The following is a 26,355-nucleotide window of genomic DNA, read 5'->3' as shown; positions in this document are numbered from 1 at the left end:
TTAAAATTATAGTCTTGACTCTCCACTACTCAGCATTAACAGATATAACACACTGTCCATTATCATCAATAAACCTTTTTGACGGGATAAAAAGGTCTTCAATTGGAATGACATTTGCCACTTTGACAACAACAAAAACATTAACATTCAACAAAAAAACATTAACATTAGCACATAAAGAAACCTCTTAAAATAAATAATTTTTATGGATATTGGTAAGTAGCGAGTTATATGGATGGAGTCACATGTTAGTTATATAACTAATCAGTTTTTACAATTTTTTGTATAGGATTTGAAACATAAATTTGTAGGGAGATCACGTGACACTAATCTATTAGAGCTAACCTAACGAGGTTGACTCATTTTCTGTTTATAATACAATTAATTAATTTTTTTATTGAGTATTTAGACAATACCACAAACAAATAGTTGATATCACATGATTGCGCGTTCATATAAGCACTCAATTTTTTTAAAGATATCTATAAATTCACGTGTCACTATAATGTTAATTATTTGCTTTTCATACAATCAAAAAAATATTTTAATTTAGCTTCTAAAGATATATGATAAAGTCACTCGTGGGGATATACATATTATTGATTTTGAAACTATTCATAAATTAATTACTATGCATCTTCAAGGGTCTATCCATTGATACTTTGTATTTATTAGTTGAGAACAAAATCATCGTTTGACAAATATGGTGCACCACGGTTAGTAATATTCAATCATCAATCATGATGCATTGGTACATTGGATAGATGTGGTCATTTTAAAAAATTTCAATAGTTATATTTGTTGTTAACAAAACAATGCTTAACGATCATTAAAAAAAGACAATGTTTAATGTTAATGTGTGGTTAAATATTGATTATTAAAATCATTTTATTTTTCGTTTGTTGCACGTATAAAATACTAGTATCAGTTTATTTGATGTTTAGAAAGATCAATTTAAAATACAGATAGTTTGCATAACTAGTTAAAACATAAACTTAAGTAATAAGGTTTTTTTTTTTCTTTTTTCGTACAAGAAATAATACTCCTCCATTACACAATTATTGATCTATTTCACTGTTTTACACAGATTAAGAAAATGTTTAAATATAAGAGATGGTACTCACTTATTTTTCAAGGTAAAAGCAAAATATATATAAACTAAAAATAATTAATTGATGTGTCAACACATCCTTAATTATACGTATTTGTTTAAAAGTTTTTTACATTGACGATGTACATAAATCTTTATATAATTAATTTATTTCGCTGAAAAATCAAACACACCGCATAATGTACGCTAACATAAATATATGATCGAGAAAAAATTAATTGGAAATACTAAGCCTTAACCAAAGTCGCCAAACATAAATACTTCAATACTTTTTATTTGTCATTTATCATCGATTATTGATTAAATAATAAAACGTGTCCAATGTGTATACATATATCAAATGTTTTAAATATTGAAACTTTTAAACAATTTTAAACAATTTGACAAAACTTACTATTAAAACAATGTGTATTTTGGGTAGTTTATATGTTCGGCGGTAGGAATACAATTAGGGGAGTATAAGTTAAAATATTCCATCTTCCTTCATTTTCTCTAAAACCAAAGCCATTGCTTGGCCCAATTATAAAAAGCCCAATATATATATATATTCTCCAACACATTTATATCTTCTTCAAAAACTCAATCCCTCAAAACCCTAAACCTACCTCTTTCCGCCGCAGCAGAGTCACCGATTCCGATCTGCAACCATGGGACGAGTCCGAACCAAAACCGTGAAGAAATCCTCTCGTCAAGTCATCGAGCGTAACTATCCTAGAATGACACTGGATTTCCACACCAACAAGAAGATCCTTGAAGAAGTTGCTTTGATTCCATCAAAGCGTCTTCGTAACAAGATCGCTGGATTCTCCACGCATCTTATGAAGCGTATTCAAAAGGGACCTGTTCGCGGAATTTCATTGAAGCTGCAAGAGGAGGAGCGTGAACGTCGTATGGACTTCGTTCCTGATGTTTCTGCCATTAGGACTGATCATATTGAGGTTGATAAGGAAACCCTAGACATGCTTGCTGCTCTTGGTATGTCCGAGATTCCTGGTGTTGTTCAGGTTGATCCAGTTCCCGTTCAGCAGATCCCGTTCGGTCGTGGTGCTGGTGCTGCTGGAGGTGCTGGAAGGAGGTTTTAATTTGTTTAAATTTTTGATTAATTTTTGTCATGTTAAAGACTTTTAGATTTGTTTTAATTTTGAAAAATGTTATGTTCTGTTATGATTAAACTTGTTTAAGTTATTGTAATGGAATCTATATTTTTGAATGATTTTGTTTAAGTTTACTCTCATATGGAAGAATGATGATACTGATATGTTGATTTTGTTTATTGGATTATGAATGGCGGATTCGGCTAGGTTGTTTTCTATGTGTATGTTTAGTATCATATTAGGTTTGTCTTTACATAAGGGTTAGAAAATGGTCAGCTCAGCAAAAAAATCAAATTTAGAGTGAAAATTCAATTTGATCTCTCATAATTTTATGTTTGTCTAATAAGACCACCACGACATTAAATAAACCTGCATTTGTGCATTTGTTCATGTTATTATTATATGGAGGATAGTCTAGTCACTGATTCATTACTGGAGAGGGTCTTCACTCACACAAATTTATTTTGATTAACTTTTAAAGTGTCAAAATATAAGTACATCAGAAATTTAGACATGAAATTGTAAGCGCTTGTCATTTTGGTCCCTGAAATTTTGGGATAGCTTAGAAAGTCTATGAAATTGTATGCCTGATTAGTTATGCCATCTGTTTGAATTGGTGCATCCACAAGGAAGAATTCTGCGCTAATTGCTCTTATTTGAGTTTTTCAAATGGTTCATTTTTCCCACTGTTAATTCTTGCCTCCTGGATGAGAATTTTGAATGTCTGCTTTAAGTCTTGCTTTCTTAAGTTTAAGATGTAGATAATTTCAACATCCACTTGTCTGAAAGCCAAGAGAAAGACGATTCTAATTAACTATGATGTACAATAATGAGTGTTGTAAACAAATAATTTGAAGTTTTCAGCTTAAATCACCCTCATTGGTTGTTATAATTGTAAGTTTTTGCTCTTGGTTGTGGTTAGTTTAAGGACGAGTAAGTCTGCAATTGAAATTTGAAAATGCGATGACATGAGAAATGACTTGTGGTGTAATCTTTCAAAGGGTGCTCAGGGAGTCTATAAAGGCATAAATCGATATATGAAGCTGGAAACTTACCCATCATAAACAAATTGCCTCACGTTGTTTAATTTTGTAGTTTCTGTTTTTGTTCGGTTAGGCTATCTATATTTACTTGGAGAGGCAACTCTTCTAATAGACATTGATGCTATTTTCTTGGTACAAATTACTATAATTCGACCTTGCCTGTGGTTCTAACCAGCCCCGTAACCTTCATAACTCCTCCCACTCTCGTGTCTCTTAACTTTCAAGGTTTATGATGGTCAGAATTTGATGAGTTGGGTGAAAATACGATATATATACAAATCTGATGTGATTAGTTTATCTTATGCAAATGGATGATTAAATCCTGATTTTTGACTTGATATGTTCACTATATTCTAGTTCTTTTTATTTTGACTATCAAAAGAGCCTTTAAGGTTGACACTCTCTTTGTTGTTATAAACCATCATTTTAGGCCTAAAACTATCAAAAGAGCCTTTTAAGGTTTTACAAAAAAGGAATGGGATTGAAAGGAGTGTGATGAAACTGATTCCATACAATACCATCCATTGAGCCAAATTTCCATTCCCCCCAATTTGAGGTCTATTCAATAAAATGAAATACATTAATAATACAATGTCAACTCTGCCCCTACTTTTTCTATTTCATGAACTGCTGCTCCTCCATCCCTTGATTTTGTTCAACGTTTATTTTTTCTTGCCTTGCCCCTACGCCTTTCTTTCCTTCTATTCAGCATTTCTTCTTTCTTCTTGCCTTTCCCAAGCGTTTCTTCTTGTTTTTACTAGAATTAAGTCTATGAAATTTAAGCTACCAAATAGAAATACAACAATTGTAAATTATGCAGGAATAATGCACCGCACAATTATCTTCAATTCTAATTGATCAGTACTCTACATTTTTGGCTATTTATGGTTACTGTGAGCTTGTATTGAAATTGAGGACTTATGAATTAAGGTACTCTGCTAAAAAAAAAGGTACTCTGTTAACAAAAACTTTCGCAAAATATATTGGATTTACGGTGTTACTCATGTTGTTCTGGTACACGTTTATTCCGTTGCTACTAATGGCAAAATAATCATATATTGATTGAATTGAGTTGACAATTTAATGAATTGATGCTTTAAACTAAAAGGTATGGAATAAAGAAGTTATAAAACATTCTGTTATGTCCACTTTCCAAACAATGGAGTGGGAAATTGGTTTCATTCCGTCATAACATATTCAAACAATGGAATGAAATATTTATTCCATTCGTTCCATTCCATTCCATTCCGTTTTACTCCGCTTTATTCCGTTCCGCCCCGTTAGTTTCAGGCTATCCAAACAAAGGATCAGGACCTCCATCAAGAATAAAAGACCTCAAGCAAACCCATCCGCTATCTTTTTGTCTTAGAATTGAGCTTAATTGTGCTTCAACATCACCTCTAGTCATGGTTTCTTAGAATAAAAGATATTTTTATATATATATTTTCTTGGGTTTTTCTAACCTGTGGGGGTAATAAATGCATTACTTTTATGGTTTTTCTAAATTCTATTAATTAGTCAATTAATTAGCCTTTTATTTCTCTCTCCTATTTTTCTGCGTCTCATCTCATATACTCACCTACTTGTACTTTCGACGTTAAAACCACTGTCACTTAGTATTTTTATTGTGAAAGAACTCTAACTATAACAACATGAAACCATTCTTTTTATATGGTGATGTGAACCAAAAAAAACAACTATCTGATGCATCTTCTTTGCTAACTGCCCATCTGCAAATTTGGCAGCAAAGTGACATCGAATTCTGAATTAATTCATGTTCATAGTTTGAAAGATTGTTCAAACCAACCAAATCTGTGACTCTTAATCCGCATAAATAAATTGAAAGCAGGTTTAAAAGGGTAGCATCATGCTCAAGAGGTGGATTGTATGGTTGCAGAGCAATTGAAAGAACAAATGAGAACCATTCCAATATATTAATTTGAAAAAAGAAGCAAGAATTTATTTTGATCTGTTACGTTATTATAAACCGGTGAAACAAATGTATTTGAGAATGTATTTTGAAAGAAAGAAAAACAATGTGAAAGCAATTGACAAAACAAATAAGAGCAAATGAAGAAATAAAAAACGTGAAAGAAAAAAAAATTGAAAGCAAACTAAGGTATTAACTTAGTGTGGTATAACAATCATATATATGAGTATAAATCGATTTGCCATATCCTTAACAGACTTTTTCAAAGTTGAAGTAGAAAGTGGCGTGACAGAAGAATAAAATGTTCATATTGTGTTTGTAGAAATTGAATTTTGACTTTCTCTGTTAGTGCTCAGAAGTTATAGCAGTTCATAGAGGAGAGATGGAAAAAAAATCAGTAGTGCATTTATTACAACCGTGCAATCGTTAGAAAAACCCTATTTTCTTATTTAGTATTTTTTTTTAGCAAAATTTCTTATTTAATTAATATATTTGTTTATATATAATTTAATAAAAACTGGGCTTGTAGGATGTAGACCCATTATTCTTTAAAAAAAGAGAAAGAAAGAATGTAGACCCATTATAAAATCCCAATATATATTCATTCATTCATTCATTCGTACCTCGTTTGCTTGCGCCAATCTCAAACCCTAAACGGCTAAACCTACCTGCATCTCTCTTCCTTTCCGCCCCGCAACCACAGCGATTCCGAGTTGCAATCATGGGACGAGTCCGAACCAAAACCGTGAAGAAATCCTCTCGTCAAGTCATCGAGTGTCACTGCCCTAGAGTGACACTGGATTTCCACACCAACAAGAAGATCCTTGAAGAAGTTGCTTTGATTCCATCAAAGCGTCTTCGTAACAAGATTGCTGGATTCTCCACTCTTCTCATGAAGCGTATCCAAAAGGGACCTGTTCGTGGAATCTCCTTGAAGCTGCAAGAGGAGGAGCGTGAGCGTCGTATGGATTTCGTTCCTGATGTTTCTGCTATTAGGACTGATCATATTGAGGTTGATAAGGAAACCATTGACATGCTTGCTGCTCTTGGCATGTCGAAGATTCCTGGTGTTGTTCATGTTGATCGTGTTCCTGTTCAGTAGATCCCGTTTGTTCGTGGTGCTGGTGTTGGACGGAGGTTTTAACTTGTTTAAGTTTTTGATTATTTTTTTGTCATGCCAAGACTTTTAGATTTGATTTACTTTTGAAAAATGTTATGTTCTGTTATGATTAAACTTGTTTAAGTTATTGTAATGGGAGTTATCTTTTTGAATGATTTTGTTAATTCGTATGGAGTCGTATGAATGATATTGTTATGTTGCTGGATTAATTTGTGTGATGATTTAATTTATTACGTTCTTATGGAATGGTGGGTTTGGTTAGGGTTTACACTTTACACCCTCCATGTGCATGTTTTGTATCACAGCGGATTTGTCTTTCTATAAATAGGGTTTGAAAATGACCAGCTAAATTTCATCTCGTAGTTTTTTCTTGGCTCAATTTAGTTGCCGACTAAAAACATACCAGCATTATTAGTGCCTATCATCATCATCATCATGTGGAGGACAAGTTAGTCCCTGATTCATTATAAATCATTATAACACAAGGTCCAATCTGTTGGACTAGAATATTGTGAAGCTTGGGACTTCGCTCTCAAGTTTATTATGAAAATATATGAATAGTACATCACGAATTTAGGATTTATCATTTTGGTCCATGAGTAGCTTAAAAGGTCTAGAAAATTTTATGCCTAATTAAATATTCTGTCTATTTATGAAACGAAAGACTTTTTGTTTGTGTGTGAATTGGTGCATCCTGACGGAAGAATTCTTTGTTAATGTTCTTCAAAAATGATACTACCTCCGGTCCTATTTATAAGAGAATTTTGGGTCAACAAAAGTTGATGTATCTAGTTAAAAATTCAGTCCAAATACATTCACTTTTGTTGACCAAAATTTCTCTTATAAATAGGACCGGAGGTAGTATTTGGTTTGCCCTTCTTTGAGTTCACTACATTCTATTTTAGTGACGATAATATTAGTTTATCATACATATGCTAATGGATGATCAAATCCTGATTTTTGACATGATATTGTAGTTCACTACATTCTATTTCTTATATTTTGATCATCAAAAGAGCCTTTAAGGTTGATACTCTCTTTGTTGTAATAAACCATCAATTCAGTCCTTGAAGTATCACACTGTCTTCATTTTAGTCCTCGATCCTAAACTATAAAATATTCTATACAAAATTTGTCAATTTAGTCCGGAAAGTATATGAAAATCTTAATATAGATTAATTTGATTGATTTCATATACTTTAGGAACTATTTCATATATTTTTATCTGTAAGGGACTAATTGGTGAGAGGTTGATATTTTAGGAACTATATTGATGATTTATTATTTGATGGTGCAAGAATCAAAGTCCAAATCACCGTGGAAGACTTTGAATAACCCTCTATAGGTTTCAAAGAATACGCCTATATTATCAAAGGAAAATAACCAAACGGTAAGTAGCACAATCTCAATCTCCTATCTTTTTCTCCTTCACCGCCATTTCTTCCACCAGGGAGTTGTAGAAGTAAAAGATTGCTACATGACATTATCGAAGGCATGGCGAGGCGACAGAAGTAGAAAATTCTTGAAAGCATCTTATTATTGATTATGGCTGCTATGAGTTTGAATGCAAGACATGTAACAAAAGTTTCCCTTCATCAACAACCACTTTGATGCCATAGTGCAAGTCAGGAGAGGAGATGCCTAAGGCTTGACAGTTGCCCACGAGAAAGCAATTGTTTAATGTTGAATTATTTTAACTCAATCCAATAATTCACTTTCCCTTGAGCTGAATGAATGGCACGGGAAATATATATAATATAACGAATATAATAACAAGTCCAAAGGTTGTGCATATATACAAATTTATAGTTCATTATTTGGATTTATGGGAACATATCATCCACAAAATTAAAATTATATGCATATATATTTAGATTATTGTATCTATGCCGCTGCACTCATTTCTTTGGTTATGTTCCATCTATGCAAAACTTTGCCAAAAACGTCATAGAATACAATATCAGCATTATTTTCTGTGATCTGCACAGACATGAATCCTTGTCCATCATGATACAACTTCAATTCTTTCGGATCCCATGGCCTGATATCGCCTCTCCATGCTTTTGATCCGCCTCCGCTTGTGAAAAATGGAATTCCACTGCAATGTTTAACCAAATGAACGAAGCCTTCAATTTCAGAGCTGTGATTACAAGTAGTAAGTAATAAAACATGCTTACCTCTCTTTGTCGATTATGTGCTCCAAACAATGGTCATGTCCATTGATGTATGCATCAATATTGTTTGACTGGAAAAATAATGCACAAAGTGGTTAAAAATTGTAAAACTTTCATACATCAACTTCAATCCTTCTGTTTGAAAAATATTTACTCATTAAAATTACTAATATGCTTGTAACCAAAAATATCAGGGAGACAGACAGGAGTTTTCAATATGCCTTGGTATCCTAGATGTTAATTACTATGTATGTCCCACTAAGCCATTTATGATGTATATTTATAATCATTTTCATTGTCATGTGAAAAACATGAGGAATATTAAACTTTATCTAAAGCATAAATATGAGAATGACAATTTGGCTTATTCATTTACCTTTAAGATGGGAAGAAGTTGCTCCTCAAGCTCTTGTGTATTACCATGATGCCCAGCAGTTTTGATGGTATGATGACCCACCACTATTTTCCATTTTGCCTTGGATTGCACCAAAGATGAATTAACATCCTACAAAAATTTCAGAATGTCAGATATAATATTATTGACAGTTTCTCAATAAAAAGTTTTAATTTAGAGTTTCACTATCCAGAACCCAAAACGTTACTTATTGAAACAATGTCACAACTTTGAATTTGCATATTTTATTTGCTGCAGAATAATTTGCTCTACTCTATTGAAAGATATAGATACAAAAAGGTAGAAGAATCCAATATCTACTTTTCGCCTCTATAATTTGTTTTGAGAAATTGAGAGGATCTCAACTTTCTTATGACACATTGTTTATTCTTTACCATGGAAACTCTGTGACACTCAAAATATCTTCTGCAAAATAACGGTTACTCATAGTGATTTCGATAAATTCATCATGATACCAAACATGACTTGTTAAAGTATTTTTATTGACATTATTGTTAAAGTTAACCTTCAAGAGTTTTGCACGGTAAGATTCGCGAGGAAGCACGCCATTCCAATCATATGTGTGCTCTTCTGGATCCGTAAAGTACTTTTCTACAAAAGGAGTTGTGTCGACAAAGAAAAATTCTACAATTCCTGTAAAAAAAAGTGCACACACACAAGATGATATAACTTTTAATTTGATACATGAATGTTGCAACATCAATTATATTATGAGCCACATCAAAACTCAACATGCATTAGATCAATACCTCCATCAAGAATAAAAGATCTCAAGCAAACCCATCTGCTATCTTTTAGTCTTAAAATTGGGCTTAATTGTGCTTCAACATCACCTCTATAGTCATGGTTTCCCAAAACTGGCACCACAGAAAAATGAAAAATAATAATTGGCAAATTAATTTAAAACAACAATATAAGAAAATGAAAATCATTGGTAAAGAACATAAAAACTTTAACAACTTACCATTGTACCAAACCTTTTGCAAGCTTGGGGCTGTGTAGATGTTGGCAAATGATTCATAGAATGCTGGATCATCAACTCCTTTTAAACCATCTTCATAAAAATTGTCACCAGTTGAGATCACAAAATCTATATTTAATTTCTCTCCTACAATTCCCATCTGACAATCAAGCAAAAAGGAGGGAGGAGTTACTACTTTGTACACTAGTAGAAGAAACTAAAAAGGAAAACAAAAATTACATAAACAACTTGAAAATTAAATTAATAAAATAATTGTAACTTGGTCTTAAAAAATAATCAAAAAGTATAATCATCTCAAGAGTATAAATATTATAATTTAGATTACTTAACATCTTCATTAATGCTCAACAGACGGACCCATATCATCTAAAGAGAATCATCATGATATCATCTTTAATATGTTTAGCATGAATAATTATGAACATCGAAAGATATTTTAAAAAGACAACGATTCAAAATTCATCCTTGGTTCAATGATTAATCTATAGTGTTATCAGAAAGCTTTGTTTAAACCTACTCTATATACGTTCTCATACAAATATTGTGTATTCAATATCTTTAAAGTATATATTTTGAAACAATTTTTTTTTTTTAAATTTGTTTGTTTTTTTTTGCTTTTAAATTACAAGTTAATATAACCTATTATATTATGGAGTTAAATATGTTTTTGATCCCTATAAATATACCACCTTTTTATTTTAGTCCCTCTAAAATTTTCCTTAAACTTTTAGTCCCTATTTTTAAGTTAATTTTAGTATTTTTTTAACGAAATTGAGCAGAAATGTATAAAATATTGTAAAAAAATTATAGAATTTTATAACAAAACATAAATTTAATATGAGTTTTTAACCGTAAAAAATATATAAATTCATATTAAATTCATGTTTTGTTAAAAAATTCTAAATTTTTTTGGGAGAGATTCTTATAATATTATGAGTTTTTCTAAAAACTTTTATTCAAAAATATGAATTCTACATGTGAGTTTACTTTATAGAAGGGACCAAAAGTGAAGATGGAAAATTTTAGAGGGACTAAAAGCTAAAGGAAAGTTTTAGAGGGATTAAAACGAAAAATTTGTATATTTATAGAGACCAAAAAAATATTTAACCCTATATTATACAACTTGAAATAAGTAGCGCCATATCAAAGTTAAGATATTTTTCAACCAAAAAAAAGCCAAATATGTTTAATACTAACATAATATAATATTTCATTCATTTTATATGATTTTTGTACATTCATATTTCGTAATATACACAATCCGGTCCCTGATATAAACAAAAAACTATATTTTAGGTTCATTCATTTAATGATGCACATGATCTTTATTATAAATCACATACATCATTAAATAAATGAACCTAAAATATAATTTTTTTGCTTATATTAGTGACCGGAGGATGTACGCATCAAACTTTTGTAAAAAAAAAAATCATAAAATAGTTGAACGAAGAATCGAGACGTAGTGTTTATCCAACACGTGAGTCACGTTTATAGTAGGCTATGGAAATGTGGGGTTTATAGCAATTAATTTGCCGATTGAAAAAGGCGGAGTGTGGTCATTTATTTAAGCATCTTGTTGACCAATGTCCTTCGAGCAATGGTTAAGGAAACCAAAAGTAATATATTTATATTGAATTCAATAATATTTTGACTTCTAAAAATTAAATTCTTCACTTTTCACAATTTTTTAATATAATATTTCTATTTTTATTATCTTAAACAATGCTCTAAGAGCACTCTTTAACATTTTACTTTATTTAATCATTTCAAAAGTACATGTTGCGTGTGTGTTTCAGTGTATATCTAACTTAGCTTTATTATATCTTACGTACAAAAATTTAGAGTGGTTAAGAAGGTACTTGGCAATGTCGTACAGATATTAGATATATGCGTGTGTGTTTGGAAACCATTAGTCTCAAGTGATTCCTGCCAAAATGCGTTATTTCGTATGTGAGATTATCTCATCTCAAATGGGATATCTTTTCTTTATTGGTTGCTTAAGAATAACGAATTTCTAACTTTTTTGCTTGATGATGTGGCAAATTTTATTCCATGTTTATAAGAAACGTCTTTTATATAATTTATTCCAAAAGTGATTTATTATTTAAGTTGTTTGAGGTTGCTTAAATTTTTTTACTAGCAAAATATGTATAAAATAGTCAAGGGATAGATGATATGGCATCGTGAGTCTACTTTTTGTATGTATGATTTTGCCGTCATTTGAACAAAATATTTGTGTGTAAAATCACGTATATAAATCATAAATTCAAATTAGAATCAATTCTAAAAATAAAAATAAATTCTAAATAAAGATATCCTAACATGTCAAAATTGAAATCAAATGTACATCATGGTCATGCAACCTAAATAAATTCATATATTTTTGTATCCCATTGGAGATGCTTCGAAGGGGCCATGCTTTCAACGAATTTTATTTTACAAAATTATAGTTCCTTTTTGGGACAATATGCATGCGTGGGTATATTATATTATCCACCATAAAGTTAAAGCATGGTGGGGTTTATTAATCAGTGATTTCGACCTCTCTTGTCAAATTGTACATTTTATTTTTTAATGGGACTTTTAAGGCGTTATTTGGACGTCAGTAGTAAATCCTACTTCTTTAAAAAACTAAAATTTGTAACATCAATTGTTGCATGTATTTAACACTTATAATGATCCTTTCGAAAAAAAAAAAACACACTTAATAATAACATCAAATGTTGCATTAAACAGTCACTTTTGTAGGTACTTTAAATTTTCTTAAACTTAATTTTTATACTTATTTTCAGTAACATCTCTTACGCGTCGTTTTGAAATTACTTTAATTAAGATATGTAAGTAATGGCGACTGATTAAAGGTATATGACAAGAACGTTTGATAAAATATCAGTATATAGGCTCTACCAAAAACAAAAATCAATAGATGTGCCACGAATATACTTGGAATATGCTACACATAAAAAGGAAAGAAAAGAAGAATATACCACAGCAAGCAAAACTCGACTACATAAAATGTACTCTTTTTTCCACTAACAATTTTTTTTTTTTTTAAGATTATAAAGTTGAAATCTTACAATTAGGTGACATTTCTTAGACGTTAATAAATCAAAAAATAAATACAATTAGGTTAAAAAATTAACTTTAAAAATAAAAATTAAAACGAACAAAACAAAATTCAATAAAACTAATGTAATATATTTGTATTTTTTTTTGACAAACTTCCTATTTATCTAAAAATTACGGTTAAATTTCATCGTGAGCTTAGTTCAGTTGGCAGGGATAATGTATAATATATGCAAGGTCTGAGGTTCAAACCCCGACCACCACCAAAAAATTACTATTAAATAACATAAATTATAGTACATATTTATTTAGGAAGTTTCACAAACTTTAATTAAACTTAATCATTTTCTGAAATTAACACTAACATCAGATTGACAATAAATTTATACCTATTAAAAATTTCTATTTAATTGTGTTAATGCATTTTGATGATTTTTTTTACTATGTTATAGGTATGCAATTTTCAATGTTGTTTAAGAGTAGGTATCAACGAATCTCTCTGCCGATTTTTCTCCATAGAGATAACTAAGATCGAACCATTGACCACTTAATGAGTCCATATCCCTTATTATATGGACACTTTTTTTTGTCAAATAGTTAAAAATTCATATTTTAAAGTGAAAAGTGTGAAATCCAGATTTGAACCCGATCCCTACATATATAATGCAATGTTTCTATCAACCAATCTATGGTGACGGGAATCTTTATCGGTGCATTTTGACGAAGTTCTCTTATGTAAATAATCAATTTTTTTTAGGGGAAAGTAATCAATGGTTGTATTTAACGTCTCATAGAACCTAAATTATCACTTTAATTCAATAAATTTGTTTTTTTACACAATTCAACGAGTTTGATGAATGCTTGCAAAAATTCTCATGGAATTTTCAAATTGGAAACATAAGCATAGCTTAATTTATTTGCTTAATGAATCGTTTAGAGTTTACAGTCAGTTTGTGCAAGAATATTTTAAACATAAATTATATAGACACATATAGTCGTTATCATGTTATGTACGTATGTATATATAGACCAAGTATAGGCCAATATGATTATGTGAAGAAGACCAATATGCATATATATGATATTATTATGCTTTGTGTGTGTAAGTGTATGCATTCAGCTATATTATCTATAAGTACAAGTTTGATAAATTTTTTTTTTTCCTTTTTTCTGGTCAAGAAGTTTGATAATTTTCTAATTAACGACAACAATTAGAATGAAAAATACATGATTAAAAGAGGATTAAGTTTGTGGTAAATAATTACCTGATGGGCCACCAAAGATTGATTGTAGTTTCCTTTTCTTCCCCAATCTCCAACAACCAAAAAGTTAAGAGATTGTTGTTGTGGTTTAAGATGGTGTTCAAACCTTGGAAGCTTCTCAGCAATGGAAGAATGATTCGACAATAAGCATAATGAGACGCTAAGGAGGAAGATAACAGAAGATAACATGCGTTGGTTTAAGCACCAAGCCATGGCGTTCAGCACCTGAAAGTTCTTTCTCAGGCAGAGAGTTTTTGTAACCTTGTAAGAGAAGATGGTAGTATATATAGAGTTTATTTTTCTTCTTTCCTAAACTCTCTTATTTGGAATTATTTGTCTTTTAATGATTTTCTTTATGAGATTACTTGAAAGTTATCAATCACTTTTAATCTGAACCACTTTTTATATAACCAGTAAAAAATAAAACCACTTTTTATATATAGAAAGAGTTTTTAAAAATACCACCATATTGTTTAATTCCTATATATACAACGTGTATTAATTAATTCCTAAAATTTGAGACTCAACCTATAAACTCATTTTGAGTAATACAACATCGACCACCCTTACAATTGGACATGTGAAACTTGATTCAAATAGTTCCATATCAAGTTTTTCAGGAGCCTTGAGTAGATTAATCAGACTATGATACAATTTTATTTTTTTTGAACAAACAAAATATGATACAATTTTATAATTTAGCTTAGATCTACAAAATCGTTTCATAAGATAATAAATATCACACACTTATTATAATTGTCAATGATAGAAAATAATTATTTTTTCTTCAAAAAACAATCAATTTAATTATTAATTTAATATTTGGTGTACCGGTACACTCAAAATGTTGGATGTACCATAAAATTTGCCTATATATATATATATATATATATCGCACACTCATAAACTCATTTTCAATTTAGAATATATCCTCTAATGTGAAACTAAACTTTAATAACCATAATCTTTTGGCTTAATTACACTTTTGGTCCTACCGTTTTGACCAACTAACGAAAATGGTCATATCTTTTTTAAATCGAACAAAATCGTCCTTAAATTATATGTTTTTTTTGCAGTTTTAGTCCTATCTCCCTATTTCCAACTCCATAAACGCACATAAATGACAGTTTTAGTACAACCACCTATGCTCAACCATGAAGTAAACAAAGAATAAAACATGGGGGTACAAAGAATCTACTTTATTCAGCACACTAACCTAATTTTCGAGACATGTTACATACCTGAAACATGTCTTAGAAATTAGGGTTTTTCTTGGTTTGTGTGTTGAACAAAGTAGATTCCTTGTACCCACATGATTTATTCCTTGTTTATTTCATGGTTGAGCATAGGTGGTTGGACTAAAACTGTTATTTCTGTGCGTTTCTGGAGTTGGAAATAGGGAGATATTACTAAAACTGCAAAAAAACATATTTAGGGACGATTTTGTTCGATTTAAAAGAGGTAGGACCAATTTCGTGAGTTGGTCAAAATGCGAGGACCAAAAGTGTAATTAAGCCTAATCTTTTCCTATAAGAGGGTCTGAGGGTGCGTTAAAACAAAGTATAACAAGCAAATGACAAGTTTCGAAGGTTGCAGTGCCAAACTTTAAGAATTGTTGGATCACTGAGGGAAGCCAGGGTGACCGTCCACATCGAGGCTAGAACAACCGCATAAGCAAGAGAGACACCGCACTCTTACCCAAAACCTTAAGGCAATGAGTCTTTTTACTTATAAGGTGTTCAACCTTTAGTCTTTTATCTGATGTGGGACATATAACTCACACTCTTGTACACAACAACACTCCCCCTCAAGTGTGAGTCCATCAATTCATCATGCTTCCCCTATCAAGGGGAAGCTTTATACTTGCTTGTATTGCCGTTGCTGGTTTCTCCGTAAACGGACCGACACTACTTGTACTGTCGTTGCTGCTTTCTGCGCAAACGGACCGGCTACCTCGGTCGTACCCTTCGTCGAACAGGGCTCTGATATCACTGTTGGGTCACTGGGGAGTTTGGGGGACAGTCCACATCGAGGCTAGAACAACCACACAAGCGAGAGAGACACCACACTCTTACCCAAAACCTTAAGGCAATGGGTTTATGGATCCTCTTACTTATAAGGTGTTCAACCTTTACTCTTTTATCCGATGTTGGACATATAACTCACACTTGTACACAACAAGAATAACCATCAACTATTTTAAAAATAATTAACTATATATAAACACACACACACACACACACACACACACATATATATAAACCATCACTTTGTTCAGTTTTCATACTTGTTAGGATCTGAAACAAAAAACCGTTCTTTTATTTAGCTTCTTTGGTTAGTTTGTGTGTGGGTGCTATGGACCGAGCGTAATAATAGACAGTTCAATAACACTCGAAACTCTATGTTTCAACTGGTCGAAAAGGTTCAAAATCATTCCTTTTGGTGGTTGAAGGCAGCTAACAGCGTTCATGTCTTCGAGATTCATAGTTGGCTTGCTAGTCCTTTGCTTTGTTTGGGTATAGGCTAGCTGTTTTTGGTTTTTGGTCTCTGTTACTTTTGTTTGAACTCTAGTGTAATTATGGTCGTTTCCTTCTAGCACTCCTTGTGCGGAAGGAACAAAGCTTTGGTTGTTAATATAAAGTTTCATTTTTGCCTCTTAATAAAAGAAATATTTTTTTGAAGGAAAACTCATATATAATATTTTTTTAGCTATTAATATTCCTTTAATAATAACAAACAATAAATAATGTTTATTAAATCAAAATAATCATGTCGAGCCTCTAAAAGAAAATTTCAAGAGGATATAAGCTAATTTGTGTGATTAAAATTTTGTTTAACGTTCACAAATTCTCAACCAGCAATAGACGCGTCTGGGTTATTACCTTACTAGCAACGTCGTTGCCCCAAATGCAAAGATAAACATTCACAAATTTTAACTCACATGATGTAATGTCAAAATTATTAGACCGAACAATATGAATGAGAATTAAATTTGACGGTGTTTATATATAACTTTAAATGATTATTTATCATTTTATTAGTGTAAACAAAAAATTGTTCTAAATAAAAAAATATATTTCAACTGTCTCAACCAAAAGTCAAAACAAAACAAAAATTGCTATTCTTTCTTTCTTTCTGCCACAAGAAAAAGAAAAGAATTACGTACACGATTGGTTAGCGATTAGCGTAGAAGCTTTTGACAAGATTCTTTCATGCCAACTGTACAACCCAAATCCTACGTAAATTTAGTGGTTAAAATTAAAAGTTAAAACAACATTTTATCATATATAATTTTTTGAACCAGTAGACTTTAATTTTCTCTCTTTAGATTCACTCTTTCGTTTATTTTATTGGGATGATTTTAGACAAAATTTTTATCTTTATTTTAATCTAAATAAGTGATTTTTGCATAGATTTTGATATTTTTTTCTTTGTGATTTCGTCCTCCGGATGCGGCGATGTGTTATTTCTTATTTTATTACGGTGTTCGTTTGATTCTATTGAAAGATTGACTATTCAATCAATGAGTTGTGCGTCAACATTACAGATTTGGAGACATGAGTAATCCAGTCACTTTGAATTTTACGATTGTATTGTTATTAACTTGGATGTTTGAGTTTGTTCGCAAATTTATCATTTACGTTTTTAACAATGAGCAATGTTGAGATACATTTTGTCAATTTGAATAATTGAATGTCATTTTGTTTCTGTATTTTCTTCACGCAAGGTGGGTTCTCCCTCCCAACCGAATTTTTTCCATAAGTATGACCCAAAAATCAAACTTTCTCACCACATGCTTAATAGACTCAAGTCCTTTACCACTTAGATCTAGTGGACATATATCCTTGGGATTAAAATATGGTTAGCCCCAAAATAAAATAAAATATATTATAATCAACCTTCAACTCTAACCAAAAAAATAAAAAATCAACCTTCAACATATTAACATCATAATTATCGAATGTGTCTCTTCTTTCGAAATGGAAGTGACTTTCAAGAAATAATGGAAAAGCCACTTGGAAAAATGTGTTGGAAGCATAGTATGGGAGAGATTGTGTGATCTTGATAGGAGGAGAATTATTGGTTTTTTGATTTTGCAAAGGAAATAACGGGAAATGGTGAATCAAACATGGGGTTTTGGCACGATGTCTGGATTTTGAATATAGTTACAAAAGTCTTGTTTTGTTAGTGACATGAGGTTTTGGGAGTATGGAAAATGGCATTGGAATTTACTTTGGTGGCGGAATTTCTTTGAATGAGAATACAGATAGCGAGACAAATTGATGGGGGACATCGGTGGAAGTATTGTTAGTCATAACGAGGATAGATGGAATCGGGTGCCTGAAAAGTCCGGCCTTTTTTCGATTAAGTCTCTTTATTTGCATTGTTTCTAATGCAGTAGGATTACCAGACAATATTGATGAAGACGAGGACACGACTGCTTGATCCTTCTATCTTACGGATAATCGAGTTAATCCCTCAAATACAATAAGGAAGATGGTGGCCTGAATCACACAGACTATAACAGTAGAATTTTTTTTTGAAAACTGCTACTTTGGATTATGGCAGGGCATGATACTATGCAAGACCTGCAGAATTTTCACTTTATTTCAAGCACTTGGGTGCCGTGTGCAAGTCTCAAGAAGCCCAAGGCTTTGGCAAATGATCTAAGGGAGAAAACAATTGTTTGATGAGAAATAGTTTTAATTCAAAACGAATAGATTAATTTCCCTTGAATTGAATGGCAAGGGAAATCTATAATGACTATAACAACAAGTGCAAGACTGCACCATTTGTGCACACAAATTTATAGTTCCTTTTTGGGACTAATGAAACATTTGTGGGAACATATCCTCCACAAAATTAAAATTATGTGCATAATTTTAGCTTATTGTATCTATGTTGCTGCTTTAAGTTCTTTCGATATGCTCCATCTATGCAAAACCTTGCCCAAAACGTCATAGAATACAACATCTACATTCATTTCTGTGATCTGCACAGACATGAATCCTTGTCTGTCATGGTAAAACTTCACTTCCGGGTTCCATGACTTGATATCGCCTCGCCATGCCTTCGATCCACCTCCACTTGTGAAAAAATGAATTCCACTACAATGTTTAAGCAAACGAAGGAAGCTTCAATTTTAGAGGTGTGGCGATGTTGATGTTAACCATTTACAAGTAATAAAACATGCTTACCTCTCGTTGTCAATTATGTGCTGCAAACAATGGTCATGTCTGTGCTCGCGATTTTCGGATATCAAACCATTAATTGATTTGAATCGTCAATCTTTGAACTCTCGATTTTTATTCTTGGGAAGGGAAAAAATGAGTAAAAACCCTTATCGAGACTTTGGATTCGGGGGTTGGTTTCGAATAGGGAAGGTGTTAAGCACCCTAAACGACTTCGGTACTCCGAAGGAACCGCTTACCTAGATTATCTTGTGCTAAATTCATTTGCTTACTTGAAAAATTATTACCTAAAAATCTAAGTGAAAGAATGGAGGGAGAAGAAGTATGTTTTTGGTTATTTTTATTTGATTTGGAAGGACGAGTCCTCTGCCTACGTACCCTTTTTGAGAAAGGGATCAAAACCGACGTAGTTCCACTCAAGAATTTCTTTGGTGGGTTAGGTTGATTTTAAGATTTTTTCGAAAATGGGTTTTAAGAAGAGAAAGAGGCCTCAAGGCATGAGATAAAGAAAACAAGTGAGGTTGATTGATTTTAAATTTTGAAAATGATTGAAGTTGAATTAAAATTGATTGAGAATTTGATTAAGAAAATAAAGGAAAAAAGTTATTAAGAAAAAGATTTTTGAAGTTTTGCATATTTGACTTTTTGAGAAAATGATTTTTCTAAACTAACGGTGAAAACTAACGTAACGTCGTAAAAACTAACGGAAAGCGGTAAATAAAATGTGGTAGTGTCGGTGCATGTGTCGGTGCTTGTGTTACCTACATTATTACATCAATTCCTAAATACAACCCTAAGGCCTTTATGCCAAAATAAAATGCAAGAAATAAAATTACATCAATTCCCTATTTATACATACTAAGTCAATGACAAAATAAAATGATGAGAAAATTAAATATGCATGCTATGATTTAAGACAAAAATTAAATGGTTAGTAATCACAAGGAATATTATGATGAATGAGACATAAGAAATAATAAGCAAGAATTAAGATAATAAAAAAATTTAAGATCATCATATAAGAAATAATAAAAAAACAAATTAAAAGGAAAAAAAAAAAAAGGATGAATTTTTAACAATGATAGAAAATTAAAAATAGTGAGAAAAACATTTTTTGGAATTTTTTTCTAAACATAAAAATGTCAAAAGAATAAAAAACAGCATTTAAAAAGTAAAAACAATAACAAATAAAAATAATAAACAAATGGCTCAGCAGGATTAATTCTGGACCATTGGATTAAATCAATGGTCCAGATTCATTCACTGGATTCATCACAGCCATTGGATCAAAGATCCAACGGTCACAAAAACAACATAGAAACAAAGGGATTATACTGAAAACACAGTGACCGTCAGATCAACGATCTGATGGTCCAAACAGAAACCACACCATACTCATGCAGAAAGAAAATCCACTTGATCCAAAATCAAGATACACAGGAGCCCTCAGATCAAGGAATGATCCAGATCCAAGGGCTGTAACGCAATGGAGCACTGAATTGCAGTATGCGCATGTGCACAAGATCAAACCAAAAAAGAAGCACTATAAAAAGGTTTTAACAAAAAAAAAACAACACAAATCACACAAATCCTCTCTCTAAAAAAAAACTAGAGAGAGAAGCTCCCCCTTCTCTCTACAAAGCTCGCCGGAGAAGAAGGTGGGGGAGGGGCGGCCGGAGCTGCTCCGGCGTGGTGGCCGGCCGGAGCGCCGCCGCGCCGGAGTTTTTTTTTTTGCTTTTTTTTCGAAAATTTTTACACCAAAAGATTCTCCTCCTTCTTCTCCATGCAAATCCGGTATTAGTTTTAAAAAGGGTAGAGAGATTTGAGCTAGATCTACAAATGAATATGTGAAAATTTTTACCTCTTTTTCCGGTCTCCGTCTCTCCTTCCGGTCCGGTTTTGCCTTTTGTTCCGATCTGGTCCGTTTCCCCCTTGTTCCGGTTCGGCCTCCTTCTCTCCTTTCCGGTTCGGCCTCCTTCTCTCCTTTCCGGTTCGCCTCTTTTCTCCGGTCCGGTCCGGTTCCGTTTGGTTGGGATGATGATGATTTGTGGTTGTATGAATGGTTTGAGGTTGTTGTTTAAGTTTTGTGTTGCTGGATTTTGATGAATATATGAATGTTCTTCATGTGTTCATGTTATTTCTTTGTAATTTTTAGTGTTTGATCTGAAAAAGGGTTGGAAAAGTAGAAAATGAGTGTTTGTGAATTGCTGCTGATTTTCTGACGTGAACAGTGACTTCTGGCCCATTTCCCAATGATTGACAGTGTTTTTATAGTGACAAACTAGGGTTGGCTCTGGTACAAACAAATGACCAAAATGCCCCTGCAGCTGAGACTTGGAGAAAAAGATTTGACAAAAAAAGATAAATAAATAAATAAAAAAAACAAAATGAGTAAAATAAGTAAAAAAAATAAATAATAAAAAAAGAAAAGAAAAGGGAAAGAAGAAAGTCACGTGAGTGACTTTTGTTTTTTTCTTTTTTTTTCTAAAAAAATAAAAATAAAAAAATAATAATAATAATAAACAAACTAGCCTAAAAAAGAAAATAAAAAAAAAGTCCCTTCGAAATCTGACATGAGGTACTTCAAAGTATCCTCTCTGCCGAAATTTTGTTTGAAATGATTAATAAAAAAACGCCTTTTAAAATGCGATCAGGCCTTCTCTTTTTTTTGACGTGATCGTTACGACTAAAAGACTATATAACAAAAATGCGTCATAAAAATGAAAGTGAGACGGTTTTAATTGTTGTGAAATGCAAACGTTGATTTAAATGTAAAAATAAAAACTTTTTGAATGACTAAAGACAAGAAACCCGAATTTTAAATGGTAAAAAAAACGAGTAAAAAGGGAACGTGAACCATTTTAAAATACGGACAAGAGATTTTAAACGGTCCAAAATTGGGGTATGACAATGTCCATTGATGTATGCATCAATATTGTTTGACTGGAAAGATAGTGTAGAAAGTGGTTAAAAATTGTAAAATTTCCATGCATTGACTTCAAGAATAATAAGAGTGACATGTTTGCTATGGTTTGGTACCTTTGATGTTAACTACCATGTATGCGACACTAAGCCATGTGTCCTCGGAATCATTTTCCATGTGAAGTAAAAAACATGAGGAATATTGAATTTTGTCTAAAGCATCAATATGAGAATGACAATGTGGCTGATTCATTTACCTTTAAGATGGGAAGAAGCTGCTGCTCAAGCTCCTGTGTATTACCATGATGCCCAACACTTTTGATGGTATGATGACCCACCACTATCTTCCATTTTGCCTTGGATTTCACCAAAGCTAAATCAACATTCTACAAAAATTCCAGAATGTCAGATAGAATCAACAATCTCTCTAGTTAAAAAGTTCTGGTTTGTTGTGAAATGAAATATGTGTAGATGCTAATTTAGAGTGTTCACTATACAGAAGCTAAAATGTTAGATATTGAAAAAATGCCAGAAGTTTGAATTTGCATATCTTATTTGCATTTGAATGATTTGTTCAATTCTGTGACACATTATTTATTCTCTACCTTGGCAACTTCGTGACACATTTGATAGCTTTTACAAAATCACAGTTACTCACAATTCGACGAATTCACTGTGATGTCAAATATACGTTGAATTTGTTTGTTAAACCTAACCTTCAAGAGTTCTGCACGATAAGATTCACGAGGAAGGACACCATTCCAATCATAGGTGTGCTCTTTTGGATCTGTAAAATACTTTTCTATAAAAGGAGTTGTGTCCACAAAGAAAAATTCTACAATTCCTGTACAAAAAGGAAGAAAGCACACAAGATGATATAACTTTTAATTTAATAATTTGTTATTTTTTTTTTAAATGTTTGTTATTTATTTGTAACAAATTGCTGCAACATCAATTATATTAATTCATACATAGTATGATTTCCAAGAAATATAAACGTGTGTTTGAATCAGCTTATTTTGTATCCAGATTTTTTGGAATCAAATTATATTAAAAGGACCTTAAAAACAAACATTTTTTTAGGAAATGTTCAAAACTCTACATGCATTAAATATTTTTTTTAAAAGGATCAATACCTCCATCAAGAATAAAAGATCTCAAGCAGACCCATCTGCTATCTTTTTGTCTTAGAATTGAGCTTAGTTGTGCATCAACATCACCTCTGTAGTCATGGTTTCCCAAAACTGGTAAAAAAAATGAAAATAAATATTTTTATTGGGAAATTAATTTAAAGCAACTATTAATAAATATCAATTGTTTTTATAGAACAATGAATCTTTTATCAACTTACCACTATACCAAATCTTTTGCAGGCTCGGGGCAGTGTAGATATTGACAAATGACTCATAGAATGTAGGATCATCAACTCCTTCTAGACCATCTTTGTAAAAATTGTCACCAGTTGAGATCACAAAATCTATATTTAGATTATCTCCTACAATTCCCATCTAAAAATCAAACAAAAATCACAAACAACTAGGAAATTACAATACCGCAATAAAGATATTAAATAATATGAAATTATAAGTTTTGTACTCATGTGATGGTTATACACTTAATCCATCGTCTACAGCTTACAATCGGTTTGTAAAATAATCTTATACAAGGAAACAATCCTCTTTCTTTCTGATGCATCTCTCTTTTGTTTTTTTTTTGGTGTACGAGATTTGAACTTCAGATCTTATATATATTATGCATTATCCCTACTACCTGAGCTAAGCTCACAAGGACTCTTATAAATCTCTCTAATCACAGGGCAAGATGGGTAAAGTGTAAAGTGAGAAAATGAAGGGTTGTGATTGTAATAAACTTAAGATTTGTTATGATGTAACTATAATATTTATCTTTAATTTGTTAATTAACAGTTAATAATGCTCACTTTCCATTTTAAAATGACTTAGTTACTTTAGAGGTGCCAAATCCCTAACCATTTTATATATGTATAGACAAATATAATGTGAAAACAAATAGAATTATGGTTTGTGCATACATTGAACTATATTATCTATGAGTACTACAAATAGGGTTTGATAATTTTCTAATGACAACAAATAGAATATGAACCAAATTGCTCGGTTCTAGTGGTAAGGAGCCCCTTCTAAGGACGTACCCGGGGAATACCGGATTCGATTCCTACGGGGAACAACGCTTGACCAGTGTGGATGTCTCCACGTACAAGTCGGATTAGTCGTTAACCTTTGTTGGATCGGAAACCGGTGCGAAAGCCAAAAAAAAAAAAATAGAATATGAAAAATACATAATTAAAAAGGATGGAGTTTGGGGTAAATAATTACCTGATGGGCCACCAAAGATTGATTGTAGTTTCCCTTTCTTCCCCAATCTCCAACAACCAAAAAGTTAAGAGATTGTTGTTGTGGTTTAAGATGGTGTTCAAACCTTGGAAGCTTCTCAGCAATGGAAGAATGATTCGACAATAAGCGTAATAGAACACTAGCAGGGAAGATAACAGGAGATAGCATGCGTTGTTTTAAGCACCAAGCCATGGCTTTCAGAACCAGAAAGTTCTCACACACTACTCATTTCTGATTTCAACATTTCTTGTACCTAATTTATGAGAAATTAAAGAAAACGAAGTGAACAAATAAAAATTGAGCTTTCTCATTAGATTTTCCTCTTCAAAAAATAGATTGGTGAAATCAGAAATGAGTAGCGTACTTTGTTATGGGAGTAACAGAATGCATAGGTAGAAAATTGAAAGAGAAAAATGAGGAGCATACCGTACACGAATTCTTGAACGTGTTACATGTCACAATTATTATGTTTTTTTTTTTTTTCATTCACCCCAAAATTTCAATTTTCTTACTAATACAATTTTTTACTGCATTTTATGAGGCAATGTGGGAATTTACAGTTTTTTACATCCCTTTATCTACAACTATAATTTTTTTTTTAAAGAAGAATCTACAATAATAATTAATAATAGATTACCACCAAAATCCCTTAATTGCCCTCACTTAATGTTTATATGTTATTATATATATATATTTTTATAAGTATGTGTTCGAAATTCATTAAAAAAAAGTAGACTTAAAATAGAGAGGGTGTTAGTTGCATATAGACACACCTCAGGAGAGATCGTTATAATTTTCTCATATCATTATCCATTTTTGTTGTATTCAGTGTTCTTATTTTATGATCTACATTTGTTTTCATGACATGAGACTAAGTTGCATTGCATGTAGCTTATGTGATTGTTATTACTCTCTCCGTCCCTTACTATAATTATATAAACACTTCATAAATCTCATTTTGCTTCCAAATACCAAACAGACATATTCAGAGAAACAGTTGAGATATTGCTGCAATCATTCTTAACCGATCATCTAATGGTCAATGTAGGTACTATTTTAAGCAGATACAACTTGCTAAAAGATAAAACTCAAAACAGTTACATGCATGAGCAACACAACATTGTATGCAGCTATTGTTATTATTCTATTAAATAAAAAATGAAAAAGAAAATGATTTCCAAAGATAAAAAAGCTCATCCCTCATGGTACACTTTGATAGATAAATGTAAAATTTTAGCAGGTTAGCAACATAATAAGACGCGACAATGATAGACCGATCTCTCTTTTGAGCGTCTTAACAACAAAAAAAAAATAAAGAAAAATACTGCATAATCAGCATGAAATGGAAAGAAGATTCCCATTTCAAGTGTGCAGGCAGCCAGGTGACTGCTCACAAAGAGTTTACAGGCAGAGATAGACATAGCCAGGTGATCGTTTGGCACCTTCGGCAAAGGAAGAATACCTCATAGCTTCATATATCTATTGAGGGAATTGAACTGGAATAGCTTTATCTATCTTCGGATTTAACTGCACCAATAGGGAAATCGATATGTCTTCAAATCAAAGTGAACAATCTTTGATCGGATGGAAATCGAGGAAGGATAAGGAACAGCCGTGGAGCAGCAAATTGGAAGGGTAAGAATAGGAGGCTTCCGGTTACAGTCAATGT

The 26,355-nt window shown here is 31.9% G+C and overlaps 4 protein-coding genes across 4 annotated transcripts; 2 read left to right on the top strand and 2 right to left on the bottom strand.

Moving 5' to 3' along the window:
- The first annotated feature begins 1,670 nt into the window (after positions 1-1,670).
- LOC120577704 (40S ribosomal protein S17) lies at positions 1,671-2,369 on the top strand. Its single transcript, XM_039829502.1, has one exon. The coding sequence runs from the start codon at positions 1,759-1,761 to the stop codon at positions 2,191-2,193; it is 435 nt and encodes a 144-aa protein (XP_039685436.1). The 5' UTR covers positions 1,671-1,758; the 3' UTR covers positions 2,194-2,369.
- Positions 2,370-5,813: 3,444 nt separating this feature from the next.
- Positions 5,814-6,431, top strand: LOC120577666 (40S ribosomal protein S17). Its single transcript, XM_039829425.1, has one exon. It carries the CDS (start codon positions 5,900-5,902, stop codon positions 6,278-6,280), a length of 381 nt encoding a protein of 126 aa, XP_039685359.1. The 5' UTR covers positions 5,814-5,899; the 3' UTR covers positions 6,281-6,431.
- Positions 6,432-8,047: 1,616 nt separating this feature from the next.
- Positions 8,048-14,511, bottom strand: LOC120577699 (purple acid phosphatase 7). The gene is made up of 7 exons (XM_039829496.1): positions 14,204-14,511; positions 9,852-10,008; positions 9,637-9,744; positions 9,393-9,520; positions 8,849-8,977; positions 8,476-8,543; positions 8,048-8,396 (listed from the first exon to the last, which is right to left on the bottom strand). Exons 1-7 carry the CDS (start codon positions 14,411-14,413, stop codon positions 8,183-8,185), a joined length of 1,014 nt encoding a protein of 337 aa, XP_039685430.1. The 5' UTR covers positions 14,414-14,511; the 3' UTR covers positions 8,048-8,182.
- A 3,564-nt stretch (positions 14,512-18,075) lies between these two features.
- On the bottom strand, positions 18,076-25,107 carry LOC120577755 (purple acid phosphatase 8). Its single transcript, XM_039829685.1, has 8 exons — positions 24,669-25,107; positions 23,666-23,822; positions 23,451-23,558; positions 23,031-23,158; positions 22,572-22,700; positions 22,305-22,335; positions 19,399-19,435; positions 18,076-19,308 (listed from the first exon to the last, which is right to left on the bottom strand). The coding sequence occupies exons 1-8, from the start codon at positions 24,876-24,878 to the stop codon at positions 19,098-19,100; spliced, it is 1,011 nt and encodes a 336-aa protein (XP_039685619.1). The 5' UTR covers positions 24,879-25,107; the 3' UTR covers positions 18,076-19,097.
- Positions 25,108-26,355: the final 1,248 nt, after the last annotated feature.

Source organism: Medicago truncatula, chromosome 8 (genome assembly GCF_003473485.1).
Source record: "Medicago truncatula cultivar Jemalong A17 chromosome 8, MtrunA17r5.0-ANR, whole genome shotgun sequence".
NCBI lineage: Eukaryota > Viridiplantae > Streptophyta > Magnoliopsida > Fabales > Fabaceae > Medicago > Medicago truncatula.
This window is presented reverse-complemented; position numbering and strand designations above follow the sequence as displayed.

Bases quoted from the DNA above. Each gene is read 5' to 3' on its own strand.
- LOC120577704 (XM_039829502.1), top strand. From the start codon at position 1,759: ATGGGACGAGTCCGAACCAAAACCGTGAAGAAATCCTCTCGTCAAGTC.
- LOC120577666 (XM_039829425.1), top strand. From the start codon at position 5,900: ATGGGACGAGTCCGAACCAAAACCGTGAAGAAATCCTCTCGTCAAGTC.
- LOC120577699 (XM_039829496.1), bottom strand. From the start codon at position 14,413: ATGGCTTGGTGCTTAAACCAACGCATGTTATCTTCTGTTATCTTCCTC. The intron at 10,009-14,203 runs GTAATTATTTAC...CTTGATTGTCAG, and splicing joins AATCTTTGGTGGCCCATCAG to ATGGGAATTGTAGGAGAGAA. The intron at 9,521-9,636 runs GTATTGATCTAA...TTTTTTTTACAG, and splicing joins ATCTTTTATTCTTGATGGAG to GAATTGTAGAATTTTTCTTT.
- LOC120577755 (XM_039829685.1), bottom strand. From the start codon at position 24,878: ATGGCTTGGTGCTTAAAACAACGCATGCTATCTCCTGTTATCTTCCCT. The intron at 23,559-23,665 runs GTAAGTTGATAA...TTTTTTTACCAG, and splicing joins GCAAAAGATTTGGTATAGTG to TTTTGGGAAACCATGACTAC. The intron at 19,309-19,398 runs GTAAGCATGTTT...TAAACATTGTAG, and splicing joins CACATAATTGACAACGAGAG to TGGAATTCATTTTTTCACAA.